This window comes from Grammomys surdaster, unplaced genomic scaffold (assembly GCF_004785775.1).
Source record: "Grammomys surdaster isolate TR1022 unplaced genomic scaffold, NIH_TR_1.0 126313, whole genome shotgun sequence".
NCBI classification, from domain to species: domain Eukaryota; kingdom Metazoa; phylum Chordata; class Mammalia; order Rodentia; family Muridae; genus Grammomys; species Grammomys surdaster.
In genome coordinates this window covers 3463987-3474866 of record NW_021621113.1, presented here as the reverse complement: position 1 = coordinate 3474866, position 10880 = coordinate 3463987, and the positions used below count along the sequence as shown (strand labels likewise).

General features: G+C 43.5%; 1 protein-coding gene across 3 annotated transcripts in view; it reads left to right on the top strand.

Annotated features, from left to right (window-relative positions):
- The window catches only part of Zcchc17 (zinc finger CCHC-type containing 17), a 40847-nt gene that overhangs the window by 16114 nt on the left and 13853 nt on the right, over positions 1–10880 (top strand). For all 3 annotated transcript variants that reach the window (XM_028759704.1, XM_028759705.1, XM_028759706.1), the window contains 2 exons: positions 5690–5790; positions 7082–7173. In XM_028759704.1, the coding sequence (XP_028615537.1) occupies positions 5690–5790; positions 7082–7173 (193 nt within the window). The remainder of the gene's footprint in view (positions 1–5689; positions 5791–7081; positions 7174–10880) is intronic.

The window sequence follows — 10880 nt, the reverse complement described above, 5'->3', positions numbered from 1 at the left end:
TCTCTCTCTCTCTCTCTCTCTCTCTCTCTCTCTCTCTCTCTCTCTCTAAGTGTCAGGGTTGCGTTATTTTCTTCTTGTGCTGACAGACATTCAGTTGGGACTCACTCTGTTAAGTGTCATGTTGGGTTTATTGAACATGATGATGGATTTGATATGCCCTTTGGGCATTTGTGGCTTCACATCAGGAATCCAGGCCCAGGAGAAAAGCTCAGTGGAACAGTGCTTGCCTCAGGATTCAGTCTTGGAGGGAAAGTTACAACGACAAGCTGCTCGGCACACACCTTTAATCCCAGCACTTGGGAGGCAGAGGCAGGCGGATCTGAGTTTGCGGCTAGCCTGGTCTACAGAGTGAGTTCCAGGACAGCCAGGGCTACACAGAGAAACCCTGTCTTAAACAAACAAACAAAAAAAAACAGAAAGAAAGAAAGGCCGCATGCTTGGTTAGAGGAGGACATACTGTTTAATTGCTGGTGTTTCCTTGTGGCTTCCAGTAAGTAGACCTTTAGTTTTAGAGGAAATACACTGTTCTGTTGGATCTCCTTGGCACATTAATTTCCTTTACATTATACAAAATTGATAGAGGAATGGAAGGAGTTTCAATTGTTAGAGGGCTATTGCCGTCAAAATGCCCAACCGTGAGATTTCCCTTTCCTTCATGGCATCTGAATTTCCTCTTCAGACTTTACAGTTAGGCCGGACTACTCATTACATCATCATGGTTGATGGATTAAAAACTCTGGATGCATGAATTATTCTGGGTTTGGACATTATATGTACTAATTAAAAACATAGCTTATATATATCTACATGTTTACATAGTAAGCATTTTGGAGAAGAAATGTCAATCTATAAAATCATCTGTCTTAGATGTAAGAGACCCATTAGCCACAGATAATGAAAACAGTAGCTTCTAATAGAAGCCTCAAACAGAAGGGATAAATGCATTGAATTTCAGATATATACAAACACTCGTGTGTCCAGGCAAGTTCTTAGGGAGGGAGCGACTCTTCAGCAGCTAGGTGAGGCAGTGCTTGTCCACAAGTATACTTAGAGTCTGAGTCAGGCCTCACAAGTGCGAGGCCAGCGTGGCTTATATAGTCAGAACCTGTCTCAAAAACAAAACTAAGAAGTCTTTCTATTTGCTAGGGAAAACAGTTATTTTAGATATAATTCCTGGCTTACGCTTGAGAACAATTACTTATTTTCATCATCTCCAGAAATCTTCAAATTTTCCTTATTATAAAATAATCTGAAAATAAGTGAAAGAGTGTCTGTAATACTTCTTTTAACAAAGCAAAAACCCTTAGAGAAGAAAGGGGTTTTAGGGTTGTTTTGTTTTGTTTTGTTTGCTTTTTGCTTTTTTGAGATAGGGTCTTTCTGTATAGCCCTGGCTGTCCTGGAACTCACCCTGTAGTCTAGGCTGGCCTCAAATCAGAGATCCACCTGCCTCTGCCTCCCAAGTGTGTGTGCCACCACCACCCTCCAGGAAAGGGTTTATTTTAGCCTATGACTGTCAGGTCACTTTCTATCACTGAGGGAACTCAAGGCAGGAACTAAAGCGAGGCCATGGAGGAGTACTGCTTGCTGGCTTGCTTCTCATGGCTTGCTCAGCCTGCTCTCTAACAACACCCAGGACCACCTGCTTGGATCTGTATGTCAGTGTGTTGGGGACACTTTCTTGTTGAGGTTCCCTCTTCCCAAATGACTCTAGCTGGTGTTAACAGAAAGCTAGCTAGCACAGATACTATTTCCGTTGTTAGCATTTTTGATGCACTTTTAAGTATTTGTAGTCATGCTATATAACTTTGTATTATACTTTTATTTTGTCATGGAAAATGCTGGATATACACAGTACTGTATACATTTTTTGCTATGAAATAAACTGACATGATTGACTGGCTCTTCTGGCGACAGCCCAGGATTGATGCCATTGCAATGCTTGTGTTGGGTGTTAGCTTGTTTCTAGATTCTCCTGTCATGATGCTTTGTGCCAACAAGGCAGCCTGCGTCTGTAGCCCCAGCTACTCAGGTGACTAAGACAAGCAGATGAGTCTGCATGGTCAAAGGTCAGCCTGGGTGCACAGCACAGTCCAGCCTGATTGTTTTTTTAGGCAGGATTCCTAGGTGTAGTTATAGTGAGACTGATAGCCAGGACTGATGCAAAGGGGCAGACACCTGTTTTTAACTGATATTGCCGAGGACTTCAAGTTTCTTCCTGGGCTAGTATAGATGTATCAGGTGTTTGTGTTTCGTTCTGCTTTTACAGAGGAGGTCTCTATTCATAGTCTCCAGCTCTGACCTCTCTCCCATGTGCTTGTACAGAGATGATTTAGCTCAGACTCTAGATTTCATCTGTGTTCTTTACTTTTCCCTGGCAGACTCCTGACACCTACTGGTCAAGTTGCGTATTTACAGCATTTTGTAGTTGTAGGTGTGTTTTTGAGAAGGATGATTGATTGACATAAGTGGTTTCTTGTGTCTCTACCCAACCAGCCAATTTCTATGGTCAGGAGGATGCAGTTCCTTGATTGACTAGACTCTGTCTTGTGCCCACAGCAAAGAATTACCTTGGAATATCGAAAGAAGGTTGTGGGAGGCAGAGGCAGGTGGATTTCTGAGTTCGAGGCCAACCTGGTCTATAGAGTGAGTTCCAGGACAGCCAGGACTACACAGAGAAACCCTGTCTCGTAAAAACAAAAAACAAACAAAAAACAAAAAGAAAGAAAGAAGGTTGTTCTCTAGAGAAATTCACCTTCAATAGTCAGGAAAGGGGTATTTTAAAATTATTTAAGGAACTGGAGAGATGGCTTGGTGGTTAACGGCATGTAAATTGTTGTTTTTGTGCTTTGTGGGTTTTTTGTTGTTGCTATGGTTGCTTTAGTTTTTCGAGACATGGTTTCTCTGTGTAGCCCTGGTGTCCTGGAACTTGCTCTGTGGACCAGGCTGGCCTTGAACTCAGAGCTCTGCCTGTCTCTGCCTCCTGAGCATGCCACTGCCCAGTATGCTTCATGTTTTGAGACAAGTCTCTATAGCCTAGGCCAACCTGGAACTCACTCTGTAGACCTTGAACCCACAGAAATCCACTTGCCTCTACTTCCTAAGAGCTGTGCACCTCTATGCCCAGCCAAAGTTAAAACTGTTGTAAGATTTAAAATTTACTTTTGTGGTGCTGCAGATCAAACTCAGGACATACATGTTAGATGAGTGTTGTATACCTGTGCTACCTTCCCTTCCTTCCCCCAGACTTCTCATTTTTGATAATTATTGTTAAGTAACTTCTAAAAGTTAATTCTAATGTTTCTTATTTTTCTGTTTTCACCAATATTGGTTGTTGTTTTCTAAACATTGTTACCAGTTTAATGTTGAAAGTAGTATTTTGCCAGGGTATGTAGCACAGACCTGTAGTTGAGACCTGTAGTCAAGGCTGTATAGTGATGAGACCTTTTTTGTTGCTGTTGTTGTTGTTGTTGTTTTGTTTGTTGTTTTTCAAGACAGGGTTTCTCTGTGTAGCCCTGGCTGTCCTGGAACTCACTCTATACACCAGGCTGGCTTCGAACTCAGAAATCTGCCTCCCTCTGCCTCCCAAGTGCTGGGACTAAAGGCGTGTGCCACCATTGCCCGGCTGTGAGACCCTTTTTATTTTTATTTATTTATTTATTTATTTATTTACTTTATTTATGAATATACTGTAGCTGTCTTCAGACACACCAGAAGAGGGCATCCAATCTCATTATGGATGGTTGTGAGCCACCATGTGGTTGCTGGGATTTGAACTCAGGACCTCTGGAAGAGCAGTCAGTGCTCTTAACCGCTGAGCCATCTCTCCAGCCCCGTGAGACCCTTTTTAAAAAGTACTTTTTGTATTTCTTTTTCACTTGACATCAACTGTAATTATTTTTTGTAACTAATTTAAATGGTTGCTTCCTTTTCCATTTGACAGATTTATCATCGTTTCCCAAGATGTTTTCCAGTTATTAGTTATTAAAGTGGATTTGGAATTGTGTTGTTCTTTTTGTTTTGAAACTGGGTTTCAGTCTGTAACTCAGGCTCTCTTCCTCAAATTTATGATCCTCCTATCTTAGTTTTTTGAGTATTGGACTGACAAGTATGAACCACTGTATACAATTTTTTTCTTGTGTTATTTATTTATTTATTGTATTATTTTATGCAAATGAGTGCTTTGCCTGCATACATGGGGAACATGTGCATATCTGGTGCCTTCAGAAGTCAGAAGAAAGCGTGGATCCCCTAGACACTAGAGTTAGAGATGTTTGTAAGCCATTATGTAGGTACTGGGAATTGAACCAGGATCTGAAAGAGCAGCCAGTGCTCTTAACTGCTGAGCCATCTCTCTAGTCCCCCAAATAAGTGCTCTTAACTACCAAGCCATTTCTCCAATCCCAATTCTTAATTTTGTTTTTGTTTTTGTTTTCCAGACAGGGTTTCTCTGTGTAGTCCTGGCTCTCCTGGAACTCCCTTTGTAGACAGGATGGCCTGGAACTCAGAGAATCCACTTTCTTCTGCCTCCCAGGTTCTGGGATAAAAGGCGTGAGCTGTGTCGCCACCAGCACCAGCAGGCTACAGTTATTACATTTTTAACATTCATACATAATAGTACCTCCAGTGTTTTTGCCCTCGGGTGTTTTGCGTCTATTGATGTTTTTTTCTTTGGGAACAATCCCAGATATTCTTCTAGCAAAGGTATGAATGCCTTGGTCAGTGTTTGACTGGCGTGTGCAAGGTCCTAGAAGGTTAAAGGATCAACACCACAGACGGAAGCCTCTGCTTTTATAGAATTTTACCAGCTTGTATTTCTATGTACACTGTATGAGTGGGGCTGGAAAGGTGGCTCAGCAGTTAAGAGCACTTGCAGCTCTTGCAGAGGACCAGAGTTTGTTTCCCAGCACCCATGGTGGCTGCTCTCCATTGCCAGTAACTCCAGCTCCTGGGGCTCTGATGACCCCCTCTGGCCTCTGTGGGCACCTGCACATAAAGACACACACACATGGACACTCCCAGCACATGTACACACATAGACACATAGACACATAGTTAAAAATCAGTCATTTGAGGGGCTGGGGGGGATAAGCTCAGTGGTAGGATGCCCATCTAGGATGCAAGGGGCTCAGTTTCAATCCCGGGCACCACAGAAAACAAAACTCAGCTCAGTATTTATATGCTTGCTGTCATTTTATTACATATTTTTACTTTTCCCCCATCTCTTGGTGCTAGAAATTGATCCCCCAGCCTCGTGCATACTAAGCACATTCTACTGCTGAGCTCTTCTCTATCCAAGCAGTTATTGAACCAGTGTTTATTGGCACTGGAGAGGCAGCTCAGTGGTTTAGAACACTCACCATGCTTCCAGAAGACCAAGATTTGATTCCCAGCTCGCCCATGGCAGCTCACAGCTGTCTGTAACTCCAGTTCCAGGAGGTCTTTTCTGGCCTCTTTGGGTAGTAGCCACACACATGATGTACAGAGATATGCAGGCCAAACACCCATACACATAAAGTAAAATTTAAACAGTGTTGATTGGTTGACTAGGTTAAAGAGTGATCTTAAATTGTTTTAGTTTGTAGTTTTAGTCTATATAAAATGTTCTTCAAAAGTTCCCTGTATTCCCTAGCTCCTGCCTTTCCTGCTATGCATTCAAAGGATGAATGTGTGTTTTTCTTTCTTGTCTCAGGTCTGGTCCATCGAACTCACATGTCATCCTGTCGGGTGGATAAGCCTTCTGAGATAGTAGATGTTGGAGACAAAGTTTGGGTGAAGCTTATTGGCCGAGAGGTAAAGCTTCCTGTACCTTCATGTGGTTTGAAAGGTTTATAAAAAGCTGAGGTTTCATTGGAATTCCATGACGGTGTGTAAATGTTCATGGTGGCTGATGTCCTTATTTTTAAACCTTGTCCCAGTCATCTGTCTTGACTGTGAATCTTCTGGTTGAGTGTCCTGCAGGCGTGGGAGAAATCACATGAAGTATAGACGTGTACTGAGGGAGTGTGTGTGTTCATGGATCGCTCCTCTTGAGGCTCAGACAGAAAAAAAACAAAGAAGGAGATTTACTCTTCAGCACAGCTTCAGAGAGTGCTTGTCATGTGCCTTTCATCTTGGGCCGGAAGAAAAGGACACTCACTCACAGCCATTTCTCCTAGAGTTTGGGACTCTGCAGTGGATGGGCAGCTCAGGCATGAGAGTGCGTGCCCTCCACGGTCTACCAGGGAATGGCAGGCAGAAAGCCAGAGACACTACCAGGAAGCTGAAAACTGTTGAGTGCTTTGATGGGTTAGGTCCCGTAGCTGTAAGACGGAGCCAGAGCTAAGTATGGTGGTGTATGCCTGCGATCTTAGCATTCAGGAGGCCGAGGCAGGGAATGTGTGTATGTCTGCTGTCTGCCTGCCTATCCCCACATGCAGGCCACAGTGTGTGGAGATGAGAGGACAGCAGCTGCAGTCTCTTCTCTCCCTGCACCTGTGTGTCCTGGGGATTGAACTCATGTTGTTAGGCTTGACAGCAGGCACCTTTACCCACTGAGCCATCTCACTGGCCCCTGGCCTCTGTTTTACCTCCAAGATAGGAATGGATAAAGATCATTTCCTGTATCTCTTTTGCCGTTATGTCTGCCCTTTTTACTTTTTGTGCCCCCCTAACCCCTGTTTTTAGCTTAGTACTTAGTCAATTTGAGGTTAGTGTTTGCTCTGATATTTACAGGTTGGACTCTGAGGTGTTACAGATCGATGGTGAGGTATTCAATGGGTTTGGAGGCTTGGGAACATAGCTCGGCTGGTAAATGCTTGCCATGCAAGCATCAAGGCCTGAGTTCACTTAGACTAGCACCTAAATTGAAAGCTAGGTGTGGTGGTGCGCTCCTGTAATCCCAGTGCTGAGGAGGTGCAGACAGAGGACCCCAGGGACTTGCTGGTCCCTAGCTGAATAGGGAGGCTCCAGTTCTCAAAGGACAACGTAGCACACATGAACTGACATGAACAATCCTGTACACACACACGTGCACACACACACACACACACACACACACACACACACACACGGGTTTTGGTGACTCTTTCTTTGTCTTTTTCAGATGAAAAATGATAGAATAAAAGTGTCCCTCTCCATGAAAGTTGTCAACCAAGGAACTGGGAAAGACCTCGATCCCAACAACGTTATCATTGAGTAGGTAAAGGGTTTGCAGAGCTGAAACCCCACAAGTACAGATGGCAGTAAACTAGAATAGGTTGGGCTGCTGCTGTTGATGGCAGTGGTATGACTGAGTGTCACAGCTAGGTGACCTTGGGTTTTATAGGTGGAACCATGCTTCCTGACTGTTTTGAGGCAGGGTCTTGCTGTGTAGCCTGGGTGGCCTCAAATCTCAGTGCTCTCACCTTAGAGTCCCGCCTGCTGGATTTCAAGCCACCCACGCAGCCTGCCGTGTAGAGCTGAAGATGAAAGGATCACCTGAGAATCTAGCGTCGGGGTGTCTTCTCAACAGTTTTGTTTCCTTTCTCCTCTCTCTTCTTGTCTCCACCCTGCCTGTCAGCAGCTCGTGAGGTGCTGCTGCAGCCTCTCCCGGGAGGCTTCTGCATTGGCTTTCAGGAAAGGTAGAGCCAGTGGTGTTAGGCTCACATCAAACACAGCACCTTCCACTTCAGAATGGAAGGTTGTCTGTTGATCTAAGGGTGGGGTCTGCAGAGCCAGGAAGCTTGCTCTCTGACTCAAATCCTGTATTTCATTTTTTAAAAATATAAAAAGAGACATTCATTTCTTTATTGGGGGTGAGAGGGACGTATATATGGGGACAACTTGTAGGAACAGTTCTTTTCCTGCTACCATTCAGGTCTCAGGAATAGATCTCAGCTCCTCAGACGTGGTGGTAAATGCTTTTGTTTTGTTTCAGGGGGAAAAGTGTGTGTTTTTTGAGAGTGTCTCTCTATGTACCCAGGGCAGGAAGGTTTCAATTCTAGGGGAACTGCTAATACCATGTTCCTTTTTTTGATTTGTTAACTATTGTTGTTACTGTTTTGGTTATTGTTATTATTAAGACAGGATCTTTCAACATAAGCACTGACTGTTGTGAAGCTCGCTCTGTAGACCAGGATGGACTTTAACTCACAGAGATCCTCCTGCCTCTGCCACCCAGGTGCTGGAATCACAAGCTATGTTAGTGGGTCTGGCTCTTTATTGAATTTCTAGCCAGAATTTGCTTCATCTTTGAGAGCCTTCGCTGGGGGAGGCTCACTGGGGAACAGCTTTGCTGTGGAAACCTGCCAGTCTGAGTTCAGTCCCTAAAATCCATGTAAAGATAGACGGAGCGACCCAGTTCCATAGAGCTCTCAACCCTCGAGGGGCTTGTTAACTGTTTCTAGTGTTTCAGGCAAGCCAGCTAAATCACACGTGTGTCTTTAAGTTAACCATGTTGTTATTTGTTGATTTTGATGTTAAACGTCATGTTCCTCCTCTCTGGCAGTGACATCATTGATTAATAAATAAACCAGATTGGGCAGTGCATTCCTATAATCACAGTGTTTGGTAGACTAAGGCAAGAGAATATGTAGTTAAAGGCTAGCCTGAGCTACATAGTTAGCTCCTGGCTCGGGAACACTACCATAAGGAATAATGAATTTAATTTGAATGAGATCTTAATTGCAGAAAAAAATTTGAAGCCTTCATATTTCTCATTTTGAGAAAGATTGCTTCAGCTATGAAGGAATTTTATCTGGAAAGTAGGGAGGTAGTGTTTACTGAAAAGCTGTGTCCCAGACATAAGGCAGGTGGACCTCACGCCTGTGACGCTCACAGTAACCTGTAAGGTAAGTATGGTCTTGTGTCTCACTTCCCATTTCTAGTCTGTAGCTGGAGATAAGTAGCCTGTGACTGTGTAGCAAACTGTACATACTGTAATGTAGGACCGGGTGTTAGGGCACACATCCTGTTCACCACAGAGTACCTCTGGCCACTGCGTGGGACTTAGCCTTTCATAGTTTGTAGTTTAGTCACTAAATATTGAAGTATTTGTAGGTCTGCGTATTTGTAAAACAGTTCAGGTGTAGAGGTAATCTTTTATAACTCATCTCAGAAATGCTAAAGCCTGGCATTAACTGATTACATTGTAATAACATAACCTTTTCTCCAAAGAATTCCATGCTCTGCAGACTCACTAAAAAGTTGTGGATTTCTCAAAGCTAACCTTACAATGGTAAACTATAAAATAAATTTTATTAAAAAAAGGAGAGAGATAAAAAGGGAAAGGCTTTCTGTTTGCAGACTGTATCTCTGTATAGAGACTGTTTCTAGTACAAGCCAAGTGGCTGAACTTGTGATAAACTGTGGGTACATCCAGGAAAGCAGCAGGGAATGATGGAAGGATCACAGACCTTAGAATTAGACTTCAATCCAGACTCTTAGTTCTTCTCCAGACTAGTACATGGTCTCCAGCAGGTTTTTTGTTTGTTTGTTTTTGTTTTTGTTTTTGTTTTTGTTTTGAGATAGTAGCTCTGTGTAGCCCTGGGTGTTCTGGAACTCACTTTGTAGAGCAGTAGGCTGGCTTTGAACTCAAGAGTTCCCCTGCCTCTGCCTTCCAAGTACTGGTGAGGTAACTGACACAGTGGCAGGGGTTGGGGGTGGAGGGAGCTGGCCTCGTGACACCTGTAATGTGGGAGGTCTGATTGGACACGAATTGTGGTAGAATCCCAGAGGACTGGAATTGATTATAAAGAAGATGTGTTTAAGCTGCAGCTCAGGCCACACAAAACCCTGCTCTTCAAACAAGGACACCCAAAGACCTGTATTCTCATTCTCAGATGCCTGTCTTGGTTTTCGTTTTTCAGACTTCAATGTGTTTTAAAAGGGCCCATTTCTATAATTCATACACCAGAAAATTGACTCTTTGTATACTTAGATTCTTCTAGGGCAAAGGACAGACATCTGTGCAGTCATCTTCAGAACTTAAATTATATGCTCCTCTGTAGTGTCAACTTGGGTAGCTATGAATAACCTGGGACTATTAAAATGTAAATTAATGAAAATTAAGTAAAATTTCAGAACTAGGTTTGATGGTGCAGACCTGCACCTCTAGCTACCGCTCAGACTGCTTAGCGAGCGAGCGTCTTATCTCAGAATAAAAGGTGAAGGGGGCTGGGTGAAGCTCGGGTGCAGTGCTCGTCTTCATGGAGGAAGTCCCAGCTCAAGCCCCAGGGTCTCAGAAGTAGAAACAAGTGAGATTTAATACCTTTTTGGTTTTCTTTTCTCTTTTGTTTTTTTAAATTACTATAGGTATTTTGCACCACTTACGTGTGGTACCCTCAGAGTCCAGTAGAGGGTGTCTGATTCCCTGGAATTAAAGTTAAAGATGCCTGTAAGCAGTTGGGTGTTGGGAATCTAACCTCAGTCCTTTGGAAGAACAGCAATTGCTCTTATCCTCTGAGCCATCTCCCTAGCCCCACAAAATTTAGGGTTTTTTTTTTGTGTTTTTACTTTTTATTGGATCTTTGTGAATTTCACATCATGCACCCCAATCCCACTTGTCTCTCCCCACCCTTGTACTCACCCTCCACTCTTGGAACCTCCTCCCCCTCAACAGAAAGAAAAAAAAGAAAACCCTTGTTTTAGAAGCTACAATGTGTCACAGCATGTCCCACAGTATACCCTTTGTCCACACTTCTTTGCTTACAAATATTCATTGCAACTTGGTCTGAGTCCTCTGGCCTCTGCTACTCCATCAATACTGGAACCTCACTGGGACTCCTCTCAGATATGGATATCTGGTTGTTGCCCTGTGTCATGTAGTTTCGGATCTGTAGGACCGGCCCCTTCATGCACTCTAGCAGTTCATTTTTGGGGTAGGTGGGGTGGGCTGGTAATTCTATAGTCACATTAGCCACATT